Source organism: Hevea brasiliensis, chromosome 8 (assembly GCF_030052815.1).
Source record: "Hevea brasiliensis isolate MT/VB/25A 57/8 chromosome 8, ASM3005281v1, whole genome shotgun sequence".
NCBI classification, from domain to species: domain Eukaryota; kingdom Viridiplantae; phylum Streptophyta; class Magnoliopsida; order Malpighiales; family Euphorbiaceae; genus Hevea; species Hevea brasiliensis.
Window position 1 is genome coordinate 6,882,830 of NC_079500.1, and position 22,000 is coordinate 6,904,829.

General features: G+C 32.4%; 3 protein-coding genes across 4 annotated transcripts; 2 read left to right on the forward strand and 1 right to left on the reverse strand.

The window, feature by feature from the left end:
• Window positions 1–11,980: 11,980 nt before the first annotated feature.
• LOC110651663 (phosphoribosylamine--glycine ligase) lies at window positions 11,981–15,479 on the forward strand. Its single transcript, XM_021807062.2, has 4 exons — window positions 11,981–12,665; window positions 13,186–13,559; window positions 13,791–14,321; window positions 14,732–15,479. Exons 1-4 carry the CDS (start codon window positions 12,383–12,385, stop codon window positions 15,146–15,148), a joined length of 1,605 nt encoding a protein of 534 aa, XP_021662754.2. The 5' UTR covers window positions 11,981–12,382; the 3' UTR covers window positions 15,149–15,479.
• Window positions 15,480–16,213: 734 nt separating this feature from the next.
• Window positions 16,214–18,545, forward strand: LOC110651662 (translation initiation factor IF-1, chloroplastic). 2 transcript variants are annotated; one of them, XM_058151139.1, is made up of 2 exons: window positions 16,214–16,694; window positions 17,839–18,545. In XM_058151139.1, the coding sequence occupies exons 1-2, from the start codon at window positions 16,341–16,343 to the stop codon at window positions 17,860–17,862; spliced, it is 378 nt and encodes a 125-aa protein (XP_058007122.1). In that variant the 5' UTR covers window positions 16,214–16,340; the 3' UTR covers window positions 17,863–18,545. The 2 variants fall into 2 exon arrangements, with proteins under 2 accessions (XP_058007122.1, XP_021662753.2); XM_021807061.2 differs by lacking the exon at window positions 17,839–18,545 and having other exon boundaries at window positions 16,214–16,914.
• Window positions 16,924–21,252, reverse strand: LOC131182240 (uncharacterized). The gene is made up of 2 exons (XM_058151138.1): window positions 20,249–21,252; window positions 16,924–18,322 (listed from the first exon to the last, which is right to left on the reverse strand). The coding sequence occupies exon 1, from the start codon at window positions 21,048–21,050 to the stop codon at window positions 20,292–20,294; it is 759 nt and encodes a 252-aa protein (XP_058007121.1). The 5' UTR covers window positions 21,051–21,252; the 3' UTR covers window positions 16,924–18,322; window positions 20,249–20,291.
• Window positions 21,253–22,000: the final 748 nt, after the last annotated feature.

Genomic DNA, 22,000 nt, shown 5'->3' on the forward strand with positions numbered 1-22,000 from the left:
ATAACATCAAAAAGGTAATTTGGAGCACTCACACACCCTGTAATATCATTCATAATATATGGGAGCTGATCCCTATACAGCTCTCTTAAATCCAACCTGGTGCCAGCGAAGAACTCAAGCTGGACTTTCGCTTAATAAACCAAATCGGGGTCCCAAATGAAGAACTCAAGCCGTAACTACCCCCCGAAGGATCGGGCCCCAGCGAAGATCTCAAGCCGTGACTACCCGTCCTATCCATAGTCCACACCACATCACACGCACGCCAACGCACGCACACTGCTCCAAATTACCACAGCAACATACATGACACTTTCACAGTTATGAATGCAACATAAATCATGCCTAAAGTTTATCTACATAGATATATGCATATAAGTGATGCATGGGCATGCTTGAACATATAATAATAGTGAAATTACAATTAAAATTAATATTTTACTCATAGACTTGACAACGGTCACTGTGGCGGCTGGGCGGAGGAAGAAGGCTGTCCCGGCTCACCTGACAATTACATTACAATTATTTAATACAAATGACTCAATATAATCAAAAAAAGACCAAATACGTCCTAAGTCGTGTCGAAAATCCGACAGAGTCTCCCCTATACCTAGGACCTACCCAACCTGCAAAATGGCTCAAAACACACTTCTATATTCACAATCCATATATCCACAACTCAATCACATCACACAGCCCCTCCTGGGCCCATCAAATCAGTCATCCATCATAATACGTAAAATTTTAATTTAGTCCTTATAATTGATCATTTTTGCAAAAACTGTCCAAATAAGCTATAAAAATTTTAAAACTTTGCCCCGCTGTCCTTAACAATATTACTAGGCTATTGCAAAAAGAATCATAATTTTCTGAGCTACCACAAATATTTTATGAATTTTTAATCTTATTTAAACACTAAAAAATTACGAAAAAGCAATGTTCAGGTTTACCTTTGCCGATTCCGACTCCGGGGACGCGCTCGGGACGTCTGACAATGGGGGGGTAGCCAAAACCTCGGTCCAATTCGGAGACTTTTCCGGTAACGGGTCTGTCTGGCCTGAAATTTGCAGACCCGGTCAACTGTCGAATTTCCGCGAATTGAGGATACCTACACGAAGCCCACAACACGGGGGTTAGTACATAAATTTTTCAGAATTTTCTAAGCTCATTTAATACTCGGAAAAACACTGCGAAGTTCCGTGGGACCCACCGAAAAATGGTGTCGGAAAAATTCGAAATTTACGTCGCCGCGAAGCTCTCGACGAGTGGAGCGCTCTGGTACTCTCGGTTTTCTCGTGGGATTCACGGTTTGTGAGAAATCTAGCCCCAAAGTCAAAATGGGCTAAAATTTTCCGGGCAAAAATTGGACAAACTGCTCGATGGATTTCGGTGTTCTTGGTGTCTATGGAAAGTACTCGACGAGTAGATGAGTTTAGACGCAAGACCCGATTCGATTGGTGGCCGGATAGGCCGGATTTTGGCCAGGAAGTCGAAACGTCTCGCGTGCGAGGGAGGGGAGTTCGCTCGCTTTTTCCGGCCGTTTGGGGCGGCGGCCGGCCGGGGGAAGGAGGTGAGGCAGCCGTGAGTGTGGCGGGAGGTGGGTGGCCGTGGTGGGCGGGAGAGAGAAAACGGGAGAAAGAGAGAAAGAGGAGGAGACGCGCACGGGAGGAAGAAAAATGGGAGGGAGCCGGTCCGATTCGACCGGTCCGGTCCGATCCGGTTTGATTCGGCCGATTCGATTCGAAATACAAAATTTTGAATTTTTACTCTGCCTCGGGATCGAAAACGAGATCCAAAAATTTCGAAAAAATTTCAGAAAACTCAGAAAAATTCGTAGACTTCAAATATATTTTTAGTTTTGCCACGTGGTCTTTAAATTAATTTTTAAAAATCATCAAAGTTTATATTTTTGAAAAATCGAACCCAATTTTTAAAATCCGAAAAATCTCAAATAATTTCTTAAAATTTAAATAAAATTAAATACCAAAAATACTCATAAAATAATAAAATTTAAAATTTTGGGGTGTTACATATATATATATATATATTATTTTTTAATGTTTAGAGTATTAAGAAAAATGAGTCAATAAAATATACTTTTATGATAAACAGAAAACTAAGTAAATTATTTTTTAAAGAAAATAACTCTCTTTTTAAAAAGAAAGCTGTTTTTTACTTTTTAAAATTTGATAATTTTATTAAATATAAAAAATATTTATATATAAATGATATAAATACATATAATTAATTTAATATTATAATAAAATAAAAAAATATTTTTTTATGAAAAATATTTTTTATATATAAATTATTTCTCAAGAAGTAAATGAATCCTTTATTATGAGTATATTTGATTTCCATTATAAGAATATATATATATATATAAAAGATCTTACATTTTTTTTATTATGCAGTAGATATTTGAATTTTTTAGTATTTTCATATTTAAATAAACTGAAGTTATGGGAGAAAATAAATCAAATTCTATATTGTCTTTTTATGATCATTAAGATGGAATATTAGGAATATACCAATAAATTCTCTATTTCTTCATCTTCATTTCTCAAGACAAACCAAATGATTACTACAAAAATCAATGAAACCCTGCAACAAGCTCAAGTTAATTTTCAATGCAAGACCATTATAATTTTTAAATTCAATGCAATTTGCATAAAAATCAAGGGAGCCCAAACCACTTGTGAAAGAAAAAAATAAAGATTTAAGAGAAAATTTTGGAATCATAATTTGAATGTATACTAGAGATGAAGATTGGAATTGTTCATGTAATATGCATAATTGAAAGATGGCAAACAAAAAAAAAAAAAATCAGAGTCAGAAATAGAATAAGTATATGTATAGATCCTGCCCTTTATGCACCACAAGAACACAAAAGCAGATTTATTGAATAGATAAATCGACTTGTTCACAGCTATCTCACAAACATTACAGCTTCCAAAACTTTACTTTTTACTCCAATCAGCACCCCAATAATTAATACAAAGCATAAAGGAAATTAAGTGATCAATATGACACATATCATCATAATTAGTAGAGAAATTTTCTTTTCTTTTCTTTTCTTTTCTTTTATTTTTCCCCTTGAAGATATGGACAAGAAAAGCTACAATCCAATAAGTTTCTTACAGGCTCTAAGGATTCTTCTTCCGCTATTCTTTCTCCTCACAGATCTTGCTGTTGTTTCCATTGAACCATCATCTTCTTCATCATGTGTAGGTGATGGTAAAGCTGCATATTGGTCATGGATCCTACAATACCTTTCAGAAACTGAGGATGATCTTTTCGTGGAGAAGGCTTTCTTAACAGCAGAATGAAATGCACAAGCTGAAGAAACTGAAGAGTTCCTCTTCAGCTTAGAACTACTAAACATCTCTGCATTGTTTTCTTCATCATCTTCTGCTTGTAGCCATGTAAGTGAATCCTGCAGGTTCTTGATATTGGTGGTGGTGGTGGTTTTAGTAGTTTTGGGATTCTTGAAGCTCTGGTGGCTGGTTTCTTGGGGTTTTGTTTCTAATTCTGTGTTATTGGGTTTTTGGGGTATTGGAGAAGTTAAAGGACATGAAAGGTCCATGGATCTTGAACTGGTAGAGCCAATGATTTTGATCTTGGAATACCCTTTCATTTTGATAATATTCTATTTTCTTGGAAAAAAAAAATTAAAGAAAAGAAAAGGGCAGGTGGGGCTATGATTTTCTAATCTTGAGGGTTTGGAGATAGAGATTGGAGGATGATGTATATGCAAAGACAATAAGAAAACTATAAAGGTGAAACTCATCATAATTAATAGTAATATATATATATCAATTTTATTGTATAATTTTTCTCCTTGAAGGAGGGATATAAAAGGTTAGGCAACCTTTTGAGGAATACATGGTGTAGATTTAGAGTGTTTTTAATGAAGGGTAGATGGGAGGAAGAGGTAACAAAAACATGTTAAAAATTAATTTGGACATTGGTGGAACTTATTGATTGTTTTTAATTTGATGTTTAATTCAGTTAAATTTGTTTGTTGTTATTATTTTTTTTTTTTAGGTTTCTAGAAATGAAAACTAATTAAAAAATGTTAGAGAAGAATAATCTCCTCCACACAGTAATTAAAACCCTTAAATTTATAATAATTTAATTTAAAAAAAAGGATAATCAAAGAACAAGTCAAATTTATTCATGTATTGAATGGCATTATATTGTTGACTTCTTGTTATCAACTCACTATTAATAGCATAATTGTTGCAAGTCTTGCTCCACATGGCAAAACCTTGTTAGGGTCATTGGTTGAATCATTTTAGAAAATTTAAAAAATAAATTAATTAAAATTTATAATACCTCAAATTCAACTAAATAGAACAATTTATTTAAAATTAAAAATTAAATCAAACTAAATCGATATCGAAAGAATAACTGAATTTTTGAATTAAATAAATTTAATTAATTTTGTCCATTTAAATTGAATTTTGTTCACCTAAAGTATAAATTTTCAAAATATAAAGAAAAATAGAAATCAATTACTATTCTTAAAAAGTTCAGCTTCAAACAAATTGAGCTCATTTTCTGTATTAATGTCCAATCAAGAATCAATTACCATTAAGCTAATAGTCCAATGATTGATTATGGATCTAATAGGATAAAAAATTAGGTATTCAAAAAGCATGTTTTTTTTTTTAATTTTTAATGTAAAAAAAGGTCATGATTTAGATTAATCTTAGAACATGTTTGATATGATATAATTAAAATTGTAATGTAATTGTGATTACATTGCATATTTAATTACATTATTTAGTAATACAAAAAATTTTGATGTAATGAAATGAAAATTATATAATGTAATCAAATATGATTAAAATAATGTAATGATCATTACATATAAAAATGGGTATAATTATGATTACTATTTTTTTTTTCATCTATTGTCAGCATTATCATCACTACTATTATCTGGTCACCTTGCTATTACAACCACTATTTCCACCACCACCACCGTTATCATGACTACCATTACTATAATCACCATCACTTTGTCACCACTATTGCTATCACTGTCACCATCATTGCTATTGCTATCACCACCACTTAACTACCGCTATCACCGCTTTGTTACTGTTACCTTTATTACCACCTGATCATTACCACCATCATAGTCTCACCTTGCCATCACTACCACCAAATTATCGTTGTTGCCATCACAATCTTCTAATCATCATTATTGCCATTGCCACTACCACCACCATCACTTAATCACCGCTACTACTTAACTACTAATTACTACAATCACCATCACTTATTATTAACACTATATATAAATTAAATATTAAAATCAAAATTATTATTTTACACTACATATATTTTTATTTTGGAATCAAACATAGGAACGTAATGACAATTATGTTATATTACATTACAATTTTAAATGCATTACATAATTGATCATATTGTATTACATTACGCTCTACCAAATATAATCTGTAACACCCCCCGCTCGTCTACAGTATAGCAGAGCAAGGTGTGCTATACGGCGTGCCGGAGCACCTAGTCTGTAATCAACTCATTTCCTGAACTCAATTTGATTTTAAGAAATCTTTTATGTAATATTCATATAATACAGATGCTATTTTCAAACTTTAATAAAATCAGTGTTTCAAAAATGGTAATAAAAATCTGGCAAGGTGCCGTCTGTATTTCGGATAAACTTTCTTTCCAAACCTGTTAAAAATAGTTCAATATGATAATATCAAAATCTCAACTATTTCACAGTCTCAATATTTCAACACAGTCTATTGATTTTTACAATATTTAAATAGTTTTAAAATACAATCCATTATAACTTAAATACATCCATATATTCTCCATATAAAGTTATATGTACAAATTATTACAAACCTTAAAGTTTTAGAATATACAAAATTACATAACAAAATGTCAAAATACAACTGATAGTCATTACACAAGATCCTAAGTCTTACCATGTATGCAGTGTAGTGCAGATGACTCTAGACTCCTGTGCAGATCTGATGTCTCACCTGGTCATAGGTTTGCTGGGCTTTGCAGTTGTGTCTCCAATACCTATGCGTTATAAAAGCAACACGCTAAACAATTTTGCTTAGTGATGCCAAATATAAAGAAATATACACTAAAATAAAGTAATTGAATTGTTTATGAATTTATGACATCGATATTCTTTACAGTTGTTGATTCTACTTTTATTTGCTAACCTTTTATATTCGCTAATTTTGGTGGTGTTGTATGTCAGAAGACTGGATTTAGCTATTTGAATTTAATAGTGCTTAAATTAATTGCCCGTGTAGCCTATACACTGACCAGACTGGATAAACGGATATACTGGCACTGAGTACCTAGTACCTCGGGTCGTCACACCATCGATCACAAAGTGTCTCCCAGCGTGCAAACAGTGTGGCTAAAAAGGCATATAGTCAATCTGGCGATAAGCCAAGTATAATAACACAATACGTATAGCCGTAGGCTATTAAAGTCACAGTGTGATATAATACGCCGTAAAAATACAATATGGCATAAAGCCATTTACAGAACAACTGTCAGAATCCTATTGGCATGCCAACTTATCCAAACTAGTCAACTAGGCAAACTATGGCACATTACAAATTAATTATTTAATTCTTCATTTTTTTGAGTTTACTAGTTATCATATAATTTACAAGTCAATGTAAATGTTGACCTTTTTAGGTACTATAGATAAGTTGATTCTAGTATCAACATGTCACAAATTGTAATTCAATATGCTGCCAATATAATGCAATTTACCCTTTTCACAAGTTGGCATTCATTGCCAAATTACTTCAAGCATCATTTTATGTAATTACCAAATTTTCAGTTTTAGTGTGCTAGATTGGTCTAGCTTATTGTCCTATTTCTCTTGGTTTTTAGCTTCTGGTCAAAGATGCAAAATTGTAGCTCTATGTCTTATTGAACTTTTGACACAAATTTCAGGTCATTTTGAGTTGTATAGACCAAGATATGGTCAATTTACTAAAGTTGGACAGATTGCACCTTTAGTACAAAATTTGATCAATTTTATGTCACATTTAGTTCTGGTAGTTTTGGTATCTGAATTTGTGCAAGCTATTTGACTTGGTTTTGGCTATTTTTGAGCTTTGGTATCTTCATAAGAATTATAGCTCTATGTCTAAGCTATCCATGGTAAAAATTTCAGGTCAATTGGACCTGTTTTGAGTGAGTTATGGTCATCCTAATAACTACTGTTCATATGGTCAAAAATCTGGGTTTACAAGGTTGCCATTCCGGATTTGATCATTTTTAAGGTCAGTTTCTAGGCAAAATTTTGGTAACATTTCTACATGAAAGTTGGCCTATTTGATGTCTAGTTTTATCCCCCATTGGCCTCATACCAATTGGGTTCACAGTTTTGCACTTATGACCTAATTTATGTGCTGCCAACACACAAAACCTGCATTTGAACATTACACTTCCAATTTTGACAATCCTCCTCCTCCCAATACTTCAATATTCAATCATGGCACTTCTATATATAATGTACACAATTCCAGCAAAGTATTTTGAATAGAACACTCAAGTGCTCAATGCACACAATACACTATTCAAGTTCAACATTTACTTCCACCAAAATTCAACATACCTCAATATCAATATTACACATACACTTCTATGGCAACTACACATGCTGCCCACAATTTAATACCATGACATCTCATCAATATATTACATAAAATTACATACAATTTCATAACATTATAGGCTGCCAAATATGGCAGTTTACCAAGGTATCAAAATCTCATTTTCAAACCCTTAATTCAAGCACTAACATGTACATACTTGGACATTAACCTACTACAACTTCTATTTGAGTTAATCAACCTTAATTCCCATCCACTAGAGGTAAGGAAAATTCAAATACAACAAACCTTCATGGCTGTCGAAAATAGACAAGTTCATATCTCAATATTTCCTTCCTTTCTCTTCACCAAACTACTCACCTCAACCTAAACACCAAGTTTACTAAAGCAAGGGAGAGGATTTTTACACTTACCTCTTGAGAGCTTCCTTTAAACTTCACCAAATCTTCTTTTTCTTGTTGCCTATGGCTTTCCCAAGTTGAGTATGTAAGGTTTTAATGAAGAAACCAAGTGGAAAGGAGGCTTGGAATGGGGTGCATGGAGCTTAGACAAATTCGGCCATGGGAGCTTCAATGGTATTTTCCATTCGGCAGGTTGTGTTCTTGAGGTTGAAGATAACTAATTCTGCCCACAAATGACTTAGATAGGTGTCCCAAGGCTTGAGTTAGTGGAGCACTAACTTGAATTAATAATTTATTAATCTTAATTTCCTTAATTTGCTCATTTGCCACTAATATTTTGCTGTTTATATCATGTACCACATTTTTATTTTTCATGACATTTTCAAAGTACAATAGCATTTATTTTTAATGGACATTGAGGTCAAAAGGTAACTCTAGATGTCAAATGACCAAAATGCCTCTCTTCGGGTTATATTCCTGATTTTTCAGTAACACCGATTTTTGTCTGTTTATCGATTTTTTCATTTTTCTTTGTACTAATTTATTATTTCTTTTTTGATAATTCTAGTGTCAATTATATTTCAATAAACCTTTACTTACGTCCCGAAATTTAATTTCGATGATTCCCCGTGGTCTTGGGTTCGGTAACGGCCTTTTCGGTGCGGTTACCCATCGTTGCGGTGCCGGCTCATTTAATTTAGTTTTATTTTCTCTCTTTTATTTTTCTTTAATTTTTCTTGTATTTTCTTTCTATTTATTTCATCATTATATGTCTGTTCACTATCACCGAAGTGTAGTTCCAGACATCCTAACTTGCATGGACTGATATTAGGCCACTAGAGCAACAGAACGTACAGAACACGTACAAGGAAGATGTTACATAATCTGAATATATTTTTTTATATGTTAGTAATTTTTTTTGGTATGATTTAAATTTTAATAAATTAAAATAAATAAATAAAATGCTAATTAAATTTATTCAAATTCGTAAAAATGTTATATTCTAAAATGCTTTACAATTCACATAGTTTTTATAATAAATTATGCTGTCATAAAAAATTTTAATCTTCAATTTCAGGATTCAATTTTCATCAATTATATAATTCTCATTAAAAAATAATATTTAAAAAACTAGAATCTTAAATATTGATAATCTCACCATCTATTGTTATTAAATCAAAGATCAATTTAAATACGTCAACTAACTTAATAGACCAAAAGCCAACCTTAGGATAAACTTTGAAGAGTTGATAACATTTTAATGAAGAGCCATATACTGAGTAATTTATTTAGCATCAAGGTAGAGGGTTTAAATTATTATTTTTTTTCGTTGTTGAAAAAAATAATTAAAAAAATTATTTTATTATTTTAATTTTTTTATGATTAAAATTTATTAAATTTGATTTTAAATTATTTTTTAATATTCTATAAGTAATATATTTTAGAAAGTATTTTTTTCAAAAATAATTTTATTAACAATGCCAAACAGACCTCAAACTCACTAATCACAATTTGCAATTAATAATAGATTCGTTTTCTCTAATATTATCTATTTATTCTATGATATATATATATGTGTGTGTGTGTGATTTTGCATAGAGCTGAACAGAATTCGGTTTAAACTGAAAAATCGAGCTGAATTGAGTTAATTCAGTTCAATCAGTTTTTTTTTTTTTTAAATTTAATTGGTTCGGTTCGGTTTTACATTATAAAAATTTTAGTTATTTCGGTTCGGTTCGGTTTTGAAAAGAAAAAAATTGGTTAAACCGAACCGAACCGAATAGTAATTTATATATTCAAATTGAACCAAATCAAACCGAATCAATTTTTGAATTGATTTATTTTTATGAAAAATTTATGAATTATATTTAATTATATATATATTAATTGTTTAATTTCATTGATAAATGGTTATTAGGTTCAAATCAAAGTCAAAATTAAATCAAATAACTTGAAAATCAAGTCTACATTAAAAAATCAATCAAAAATTAAAACCGATCGATTTAAATTGAACCGAACTAAACCGAAATAAAGCGATTTGATTCGATTCGATTTTTTATCCATTTCGGTTCGGTTTTGTTTTTAAAATTTAAAATTTATTTTTTATAATTTAATTTGGTTCGGTTCGAATCGAATGCTCACCCTTAATTTTGCACGATAATGCCAATGCGGAAGTAGAAATTCAATGTTAGAGCAAAAAATTAATATTAAGATGAAATTAAATGAAATTCTAATAAAATATAGGATTAAAATAAAAATATAAAATATTAAAAAATAAAAAAATATGAATAAAAATATTGAGATTAAAATAAAAATAAAAATATTAAAGAGGTCAATAATTGGGGGGGGGGGGGGGGGGTAAATAATATGTTTTAAAAAATTATACTAAATTTTATAAGCAAAATTTTAATTTTCAAAAACCTTTAGGGAGGCCATGTCTTCCTCAAATGTACACGTAGTACCGCCCGTGGATAATGCTTTAATTTTTGTCAAATTTATACCTTGTATTCCTTTGCAAAAAGGGTTTAAATAATCGCTTAGGCTATGTTTGGGAAGTTTAGCAGGGAGAATTAAAATAAAAGAGGGAAAATAAAGAAGAAAAATAAAAATAATGTAAAAGTTATTTTTTCACATGATTTAGATATTAGAGAGGAAAATAAGAATAAAAAATAACGTTTTAAATAGTGAAACATTCATTTTATCATTTTTATTTGAAATTAAAATAAATAATTAAAAGAATAAAAAAATAATTTTATTTATTTTTTACTCATTTTCTCTTTAAAATAGAGAAAAAATAAACAATAACACTCTTTTATTATTTTCTATCCTTATTTTAATTTCTCTCAAATTTTCCTCATTTTCAAACTAAAAAAAAAATATTTTTATTTTACTTTATAATTTTTCTCTTTCCTTATTTTCCTTAAATCCAATCATAACATTAATGTTAACTAACGTTGACGTAACATTAACATAATGGTAATATTACCTCAGCGTTATATTAATATTACTTAATGGTAATACCGGTTTAAATTACATTTATTAACAAAATATAATTTAGATATGAAATTAAAAAAATAAAATATAATTTTTTATTTATTAAAATATAAATTATAATTTTTTTATATAGAAAGTATTTATTTTAACTTATAAATTAATTAAATCAGTTTGAAATAATAATTTTTAAATTTATTAATTAAAAAAATAAGTTGAAAAAAATGTTTTGATTAATTATTATTATAATATAAAAAAGTTAAATCTATAATTAAGGAAAAGAACTTTCTGAACTATGATTTAATATAGTTGATAAAATATTATCAAATTATTTAAGGAAATAAAATTTAATAATGTTACATTTATATAAGGAGAATAAGATAAAATTATTTAGGAAATAAATTTAAATTAAACATAATTATAATATAATTAACAGAAATTTAATCAAATTATTTAGGAAATTAAAATTAAAATTAATTATAATTATAATTATAACATATTTTCAATTTTTTTATTTTTTAATATTTAATCAAAATTAAATTGAAATTGAAAGTAACAATCAATTTTAATATGATTTCAGCTTATTCTCTGTCTTGAATTGGAATTCACAAAATATGAATCGTGGCTGGCCAAATGCAATCTCCGTATTTGAAAATTTAAATTACAGAAATTCAATTTAATTTAAAAAATAATTTATTTTAAAAAAATAATAATCAAAAAATAATTTATTTTAATAAAAATTTGTAAATGTGCAATTTTTTTGCCATTCACTATTTATTTAGTATTGAAGCTAAATTTACTATTTTAAAAAAATAATTTTAAATAGCTATATCTAAATTATTTTCATTTTTATAATATATTTAAAAATCATCTTAAAAATAATTTTAAATTACTATTAATAAAAATGCTCAAAGCCAGTCATCCACTTTTCTTGAAAGTTGAAACAAATGTTAAAGAATAAAGAGACCGCACCATAAAATCAACCGAATTTTCCTTTTATCAGTGTCCGGCGACCTTAAACTGCGGACCTAGCACCCAGGATTGGGTTGAGGACCACAGCAAATCAGCAATACCACTCTGCGATTCCATGGCGCCCAAGCACCTTGTTTTGATTTATTTCTAACATTTTCTTGATGTTGGCGTTTATTCTTCCTTTTGTGCATGCTCGTCATTGACTCATCTCTGCTACTTTCTCGAGGCTTTGTCCTTAAAAAGCCTTAAACCCTTCTCCAACGCAAAACCCATTTCCCCTTTCCTCTTTTCTTCCTTCTCCTCCTCCAATTTATAGCTCCAGAACTGAGAATTCTTGGAATTCCAGGGAGTAGTTTTGTATTTTGGGGACAAAATAGAGCTATGTCTTGTGTTACTTTAAACCTGGTACCTTCTCTCAATCTTGATGGCAGCAACACCAGTGCCAACTCTGCCAGATTATCAAACAATCTCTCTTGCTTCATTGGCAACTCTTCTTCTTCGTCTTCCTTCTTTCTGGGACCCTTGAGTTCCATTCACAGCAAAAATCGTTGTGATTCCCTCCGTGTAATCAGGGGCTCTAGGTCGTTTTCCTCGGTGTTCAAGTGTGTTTCCCAGAAATCAGAATCGTCAGTTTCGATTAATGCCCGTGGCAACGGTGCTTCTGGTAAGAACTGGGATTTTATTGTTTGGTACTTTTTTTCTTCTTTTTTTAGGAAAAAAAAAGGTTATTTTTACTGTAATTGACTCTAATGTGGTAATTTGTTGAGGTTTTTGGTGTTCTATTTGGGTCTTGAGCTTTTTGTTTGCCAGAGAAGAGAGCAAATTTTGTACAGAAATGGTTAGAATAGAAGTTTTAGTATTCTGAGGTCCTTTGAGTATTGTTAAATTGAGTGGTGGTTGGATACTTGGTTCCTCTGATTATCTCTTCAATGGTCGTATAAAGAATGTAACTTGTGGAATTCTTGGTTGTTCCCAAATGATTAATTGTATTGGTATTTCTCTTTTCCGTTGGCAATGGATGGACCATAGAAAAGGGGTCTCCTGTGCACGAGGATACCAACATTGTTAGGGTTGGGGAGGGTCATTTGTTTGTATAGATTGATGGTATGGAGTGTTGTATTGAAGTGGTTGTGATGACTCAATCCTATTCATTTTGTAACCGTATTTATCTTCTAATGTTGCAGAAGAAAGGGTGGTTGTGTTGGTTATTGGTGGTGGGGGAAGAGAACATGCACTTTGCTATGCCTTGCAACGATCGCCTTCATGTGATGCTGTCTTTTGTGCTCCTGGCAATGCGGGTATTTCCAACTCTGGGAATGCTACTTGTATTCCAGACCTTGACATCTCCGATAGCTCAGCTGTGATCTCTTTCTGCCGCAAATGGAATGTGGGATTGGTTGTTGTTGGACCAGAGGCACCTCTAGTTGCTGGAATTGCAAATGATCTAGGGAAGGCTGGAATCCTTACTTTTGGCCCATCTGCAGAGGCTTCAGCTTTGGAAGGCTCAAAGAACTTTATGAAGAGCTTGTGTGACAAATATGGAGTTCCAACTGCAAAGGTTTCTCTCTCTCTCTCTCTCTCTACTTTTAATTTTGATAACCATATGATGCAGAATAAAAAAGTTCATTGTTTTTGCTGAATTCGACCAGTTGGATAACATAATTTAAATGTTACTGTGCGTATACCCTTGTCTCTGGTCAAACTAAAATTTTAAAGTCTTTACCTTTTTATGCATTCCTGTTCTTTAAACTAGAAACCCTCTTTCTGATGTTTTATTATTTTGTTGCAGTACCAAACATTTACAGATCCATCTGCTGCAAAGCAATATATTCAGGACCAGGGAGCTCCTATAGTTATCAAAGCAGATGGATTGGCTGCTGGGAAAGGGGTTATTGTTGCTATGACACTGGAGGAGGCATGTGAAGCTGTGGATTCAATGCTTGTGAAAGGAGTTTTTGGTTCTGCAGGTTGCCGTGTCATTGTTGAGGAATATCTGGAAGGAGAAGAAGCATCTTTCTTTGCACTGGTGGATGGAGAGACTGCTATTCCCTTAGAATCTGCTCAGGACCATAAGCGTGTTGGAGATGGCGATACAGGGCCTAATACTGGTGGTATGGGGGCGTACTCTCCTGCACCAGTGTTAACAGAAGAACTTCAGTCAGTAGTTATGGAAACTATAATTCTCCCAACAGTGAAAGGAATGGCAGCAGAGGGTTGTAAGTTCGTTGGAGTTTTATATGCTGGGTTAATGATAGAGAAGAAGTCTGGCTTGCCTAAGTTAATTGAGTACAATGTACGATTTGGCGATCCAGAGTGCCAGGTCAGTTTCAAACTTGTCATATGCCTTACATACAACAGAGATGACCTGTGACCTTCAATGAGCATTATAGCTAGGAAGAATTGAATTTGGGATCCATATATAACATAATCTGTATTTTGAAATTCAATATCATACGTAGATAGTTCCTTGGTCCTTGCTAACATTTGGTACTATCATTTGTCTAATTATCTTGATCTAAATTAGTCACTGAGTAAATATGTTATAGTGATGAGGAAAGCCATGATGCTTGTCCTCATCTTCTCAAGTATTCTTCAGGTTGTCTCTCTAAACTCGTTAAGAATTACAGTTTAGTTGTGATGGTTACTTTTTAAATACTGCAGAAAAGATAATATTTTAGCAGCCATGACCCTAAATTTATACGGGTTCTTTTGGTTCATTTTAATGTGCAGGTACTAATGGTTCGGTTGGAATCTGATCTGGCTCAAGTTCTGCTTGCTGCATGTAGAGGAGAGTTAAGAGGAGTATCACTGAACTGGTCCCCAGGGTGTGCCATGGTGGTGGTAATGGCAAGTAAAGGCTACCCTGGATCCTATGAGAAGGGGACTGTTATTGGAAATCTTGAAGAGGCTGCAAATGTTGCTCCAACAGTTCAGATATTTCATGCTGGAACTGCTTTGGATGCAGATGGCAACTTCATTGCTACTGGGGGCCGCGTGCTTGGGGTTACTGCCAAGGGAAGTGATCTTCAAGAGGCAAGGGATAAAGCCTATCTGGCAGTTGAGGAAATCAACTGGCCAGGAGGGTTTTACAGGCGGGACATAGGGTGGCGAGCACTTCCCCAGAAGCAATTTGCTACAAGAAAATAAATTAACACTGAGGTAATCGATGTTGCCCATTTGAAAATACAAAACTTTACATATTGTAGGATATTTTGAATCATCCATGGAAGATAAATGGTTACCCTTCAGAGGCCATTCTAGCATACAGTCCAATGATCAAACAGAGAAAGATAAATCCCTTGGGGCAGTTCTTGAATTTGAAAGATATCTATCTGTAATGGGATTACACTTCAGAAGTCTCTTGTTTTCCATTGAACGGATAAAATGGTTGGCTGGTTGCGATTAAAGAATAACAACAGAAAATCATCACCCTTTTTTTATTATTATTTTTTGAGCAATGAAATCCTCAGCTTTTTTATCTCATGTACCTGTTTGGGATGGATGCATATAGATATAATTTTTAATCGTAACAGATAATTTTACCAGAATAGTTAATATATTAACAATGTTAGAAGTTAAACATTAACCTTAACAACTTGAGCAATATAATGGATATAGTTTTGGCAATTTTTTTTTATCAAAAAATATATTTCATTAGATGAATGAGACCTAAGCCCTGCCACAAAATTCTAATCCAAGGTCAGACCCTAACCGGTCTGAAATCCTAGTATGGCTCGATTCCCATCTTCATCCTCCGGCAACTCACCCTTACCTCCAAAGGGGTCCAAAGGGAATCTATAATCAACTCAACTAATTATGAGAGAAAGCCAAAGGGGATCTACAATCAACTCAACTAATTATGAGAGAAAGAAAACAACATTATAAGGAGTGGTTAAACACCCTCTCTAACTCATAGGTCTCTCATGTTTAAACCTTTAAGCCCAGAGGAAAATAAAGGAGATTTGTGGCAAAACCAAAGATAGTAAGGCCTAGGACCAGTGCTGGATGACTGGGAATAGGCTTGGCAAACATGAGTTTTTCATACTCCCCCTGATAGAAAAGTGATCAATCATTAGAGCTTCGCAACGAACCGCAAGGAATACAATTACAACATGCAAGGCAGTCCCCTAAACACTAACAAAGAACTCAAAAATAAAGAAATAAAAAAAAAATAAAAAATAAACTTCAAAATAATTACTAAAAGAAAGTACTTGGCGAACTTCGTTGTCTTTTCCAGCGCGCATCTCTCCTCTTCCAAGCCCAGGGCTTGTCTCCCTTCCCAAACCCTCTTTCCCTCCAATTTTAACTTCCGATTTTGCTCTCACCTACCCTGAAGGAGATGACCTCCACTACCGCCCAAGTCCACATCCTCGCCGCGCCTGGGTTATCTTCTCCGTCCTCTACAAAACCCACCAATCTCTCTCCAAGAACAGTCTTCCTTGGCCAGAGATTCATCAGAACGAACCCGCTCAACCTCACAATTTCAGCTTCAAGAGTAGATGTTTCGACCCAAGCAAAAGCCAATCCAAGTGGGGAGCAGAAATGGACCCATGAAGGCTACGTGACTGAATCGCTGCCCAACGGTATGTTTCGGGTGCGCTTAGACAATGAAGATGGGATCATAGGGTATATTTCGGGCAAGATAAGAAAGAATTTTGTACGGATACTTCCAGGAGATAGAGTCAAGGTTGAGGTCAGTCGCTATGATTCCTCTAGAGGCCGTATTGTTTATAGAATGCGTAACAAGGATACAAGCAATGATTAATTTGTTTATTTTTGCCTTTAATTTTCATGCAATTTGTGGAAAATATGAAATCAATTTCTAGAATTTGCATCTCTCTTGACGTTATCTTATTAATTGTATAATTCTTAGTTCTTGTTTGGAAGATTTTTATGCCTTTGATTGTGAGAAATGCTGTAGCAGAGGATCAATTATATACTATAAATATCATTATTGTTTGTATAGTACAAAACAAGAAACAGAGTTCTACAGCATAAGCTGGCTTGAAAAGTTAATACCCACCTATCACAAATAGCTCTATGAATCATCTAGGATCTGTTTTGTTCAAACTGACGAACCAAGATTTCTATATCTAACATCCTGAATAGTGAATCTAATATAAATTTCATTGGCATTGGTTCTCCTGTAGATTTTGGAACTCCTAGCCTAACTTGCAAACATATATACAAATGGATTCCAAGCATGCTTTAAGGGAAACACGCTATTAGTCTGGACCATATATGTGCTAACCTTTGTAGTTCTTCATTCTCAAAATCTAGTAGTTGTTCTTTCTCAAACACGGGCTGCTGGTAGCTCGATGACTTTCGGCTTCCGTGGTTGCTTCCCCATCTTATATTGAAACTTTATGGCATGGAAGACACCAACTGCCAGTTTCTTGAATATACAAAACAGAAGTTTGAGGACAAGAAATATGACAACCATCAGTAGGAACAAAACCCAAAATACCACGTAGTACAAAAGAATTTCATCCATAAATCTTTCCTTGTTTGACCCACCACCATCCAAGCTGATCAAGATTATGTAAGTAGCAGCTACGAAAATCAGTGTGATGCTGATAGCTACAAGTAAAATCCATATGGAAATCCTGTTTTTGAGGGGCAGTACAGTAAGCAGAAAGATTATGCAGATAGACGCAGAGAAATTGACGGTGTTGCAGATGATAAATTCTTGGCTGTCATATTTATTGACACAGGCTATTGCTATGTTTCTTGCCTCGAGTATCTTTTTATTTATGATCGCATCCTTTATCTTTCCAAATCTGCAATCTTTTTCCTGGGAATCTTCTTTCCAGAGTTCACTGGTGGGTTTGTTGCAGATTGAAAAGCCATGGATGCAATAACAGTAGCCACTATCATCAAGTTGCCTCGAGTCCTTTCCAACCAATAGCCCTGGTAATCTAAGTACTTGTCCAACACGGTGGGCTTTGGTGGTGGTTGTGGTGGATCTCTTTTTTCTCTTGTGGGTGCAGTTTCTGCTGCTTCATCTTGAATTGGCATGGTTCTGAGTTCTGATGGATGGTCTATCTCCATGATTGGTCTCTCTCAGAACTTGTTTAGAGAGATTTTCTTCTGTGTTGGTGGATGGCTTCCACAAAACTGAGTAAACCAAAGGGCATGTATGTCTCATATGTCTATTCCAGATTGTGTTTAAATTTCTCAGCTTAGCATTGACCTTGCTTATATTAAAATTCCAATGGCTTCGTAGCAAAATCGCTCGATGGTGACTGACAAGGATTTGTACAATTTTAAAGCAATACCTCCTCCTATGCTTATAGAGATCTTGACAGAGTCGCAAACCAACTGTACCTTATAGCAATTTATCATGTTAGAAAACAATTGAATAAATAATTTGACCAGACCAGTGCATATTTCTAGAGGCAATACACTGACTGTTAACAAAGATATACAAGAGGTATGTATGTGGCTTTCTGCCGCTGAATGCCATACTTTCATTTCATTGTATCTCTCAACTTAAATAGATATTTTATTTTTATTTGGAAATCACCATTTTACCATTCCTTCATTTTCTGTCTCTCACTCTCACATTCTCAATATTTTTATAGTTAAATTAATTAATAATTATTTATTAATAAAGTGATTTTTTATTAATAAAATTTTATTAAGAAATTTATTTATTAATTTATAATTTTGTATTATTGTTATTAATCTAATTTTTATATTAAACTTTAATTTAAAATAAAACTTAAAAATAAATTTTAAATTTTAAATAAAACGTTAATTTTTTAAAAAAAGACTTTTAAAATATTATTTGATTTGAAAATAAAATTAATTTTTTAAAATTAATTTTTAATGAAAATTGAAATTTTGATTTGATATTTAAATTTTAAAAAATTTAAATCTAAATTAAAGTTTAATAAATTGAAATTTATAACATACAGAAAACTTTAAATTATAAATAATTTTATTTTAAAAATGAATTAAAAATTTTTATTTAAGATAAAGCAATTTTACTAATATATTTATTAATTAATTTGACCATAAAGAATTGATGAAGAAAGAAAAGAGAGAGATAAAATGATAATTTCCTTTTTGAAGGAGAGGCAAAATTGTAATTTCTCACTTACTATTACAGTTAGAGGTACTTTTTTGAAATAAAATGAAAGTTGAGTGATATTATTGAGACAAATTAAAATTGAGGCGGTTGATTAAAATAGTTTGGTCATGTTTAACGTATAAGTTTTGAATATTGAAGCACACTTAATGTTTAATAGAACTGAATAATAAAAAAAAAATTCATATAATCAAACTCAATTAGTTTAGAATTAAAACTTAGTTGTCATTGTTGTTGATAAGTTTTTATGCCTTTGATCATTAGAGATGCCGTTTTCAGATAGAACACATCTTTGAGAGAGTGGAGAATCAATCCTAGGATCCTAAATAAAGGGAAACTAAACATGTATTATTATATGCTATAGCCAAGAAACAAAGTTTTACAACATAAGCTAACTTGAAAAGTTAATGCCCTATTGCAAATAGCTTGGATGAATCATTTAGGATTTTTCTTTTTTTTTTTGCTTTTCAACCTGATTAACCCAGAATTCTACGGAATACACTGGTGTATGTACATCTAACTAGTAAAAAATTAGTAAACTATTATTTTAAGTAGGTTCTATTATGAATTTAGATAAAATCACCTTGATTTTATATAATGCGTCGTGTTTAGATTGATTGGGTGTATACACCTGAGTATAGGTATAGGTAAGACTCACTTGAATTCTACATTATTGGAAAAATAAAGGAAGTGAGTTGGAAATAGTTGTTAACCAGGCAAATTGAAAGCTTTCTCAATAACACAAGAAAAGAGAGACTGAAGATGAGAGAAAACACAAATTTCAAGCAATACAATATTAGAATATATAAACAAACACTTTTTTATTATTATTTTCTTCTTTTTCTTATTTTTTCTCAATCGTTCACTGCACAACAAATGCCATGCTTATACCATGCATGGCTATGGCGGCTTTTTTTAATTTATTGCACACATATTTTTTTCACCTAATATTCTTCTATCATGCATCTAACATCCTTAATAGTGAATCCAATATAAATTGCCTTCATAATATTCTCCTGTAGATTTTGGAACTCCTAGCCTAACTTGTAAACATATATCAGATCGATTCCAAGCATGCTTTAAGGGAAACACACTATTAATCTGGACAAATACTTGATCTTAAGATACTTTGTGGAGACTATATATGTACTAACCGTTGTAGTTCTTCATTTTTCAATATCTAGTAGTTGTTCATTCTCAAACACGGGCTGCTGGTGAGCCGATCACTTTCGGCTTCTGCTGTTGCTTCCCCATCTTACATAGAAACTTCATGGCATAGAAGAGGCCAATTGCCAGTTTCTTGAATAGCCAAAACAGAAGCTTAAGGACAAGAAATATGACAACCATCCCCAAGAACAAAACCCAAAATAGCACGTAGTACAAAAGAATGTCATTGTTAAATCTTTCCTGCTTTGGCTTACCACGATCCAACCTGATCGAGATTATGTAAGTAGCAGCAACAAAAATCAGTGTGATGCAGATAGCTACAAGTAAAATCCATATAGAAATCCTGTTTTTGAGGGGCAGTACAGTAAGCAGAAAGATTATGCACAGAGACGTAGAGAAAGAGACGGTGTTGCAGATGATAAATTCTTGGCTGTCATATTTATTGACACAGCCTATTGCTAAGTTTCTTGCCTCGAGTATCCTTTTATTTATGATCGCATCCCTTATCTTTCCAAATCTGCATTCTTTTCCCTGGGAATCTTCTTTCCAGAGTTCACTTGGCGGGTTTGTTGCAGATTGGAAAGCCATGGATGCAATAACAGTAGCCACTATCATCAAGTTGCCTCGAGTCTTTTCCAACCAATAACCTTGGTAATCTAGGTACTTGTCCAATACGGTGGGTTTTGGTGGTGGTTGTTGTGGATCTGTTTTTCCTCTTGTGGCTGAAGTTTCTGCTGCTTCATCTTGAATTGGCATGGTTTTAAAATCTGATGGGTGGTCTACCTCCATGATTGTTCTCTCTCAGAACTTGGCTAAAAGGATTTTTTTTTTTTTTCCTGTGTTGAAAGGTTTACACAAAAAATCAAAATGCATGTATGTCTTTTATGTTTATTCCAGATTATGCTAAATATCTTACCTTATCGTTGACCTTTCTTCTATTAAAATGCCCATGGCTTCCAAGCAAATTCTCTTTACGAGGCTAACAAAGGATGACGCAGCATGCAGCGCAACAAGCGAAAAATGATGACACAATTTAGCCTCAAAAGGGGTTGATTCAGGTGGTAAGTAAAATTCATTCATCCTCAAAGATTTCAGGTTTAAATTTCTTCACTCACCTTCTCTCAGTGAGATGATATATTTACATTCAATTAACCTTGTCCATGGATGTGAGAGTGCTTCTAGATGTATGTAGGTGTAAAAGGCGCAATATTCTTCTCTAAATATATAGTCAGCTTGTTCAATACGTCTTATATATATATATATATATATATATATATATATATATATATATATATATATATATATATATATGATATATTTACATTCAATTAACCTTGTCCATGGATGTGAGAGTGCTTCTAGATGTATGTAGGTGTAAAAGGCGCAATATTCTTCTCTAAATATATAGTCAGCTTGTTCAATACGTCTTATATATATATATATATATATATATATATATATATTGTTATAATAAAAAAATAATGTTTAATTGACCCAAATTAATTAAGGGTGAGTATTTGGTTCAAATCGAATCGAATCGAACCGAATTAAATTATAAAAATCAAATCGTAAATTTTAAAAATCGAATCGAAATGGGTGAAAAACCGAATCGAACTGCTTTATTTTGATTCGATTTGGTTTAAACTAATCGGTTTGACTTTTGATTGATTTTTTAATTTAGGCTTGATTTTCAAGTTATTTGGTCTAATTTTAACTTTGGTTTGAACCTAATAACCATT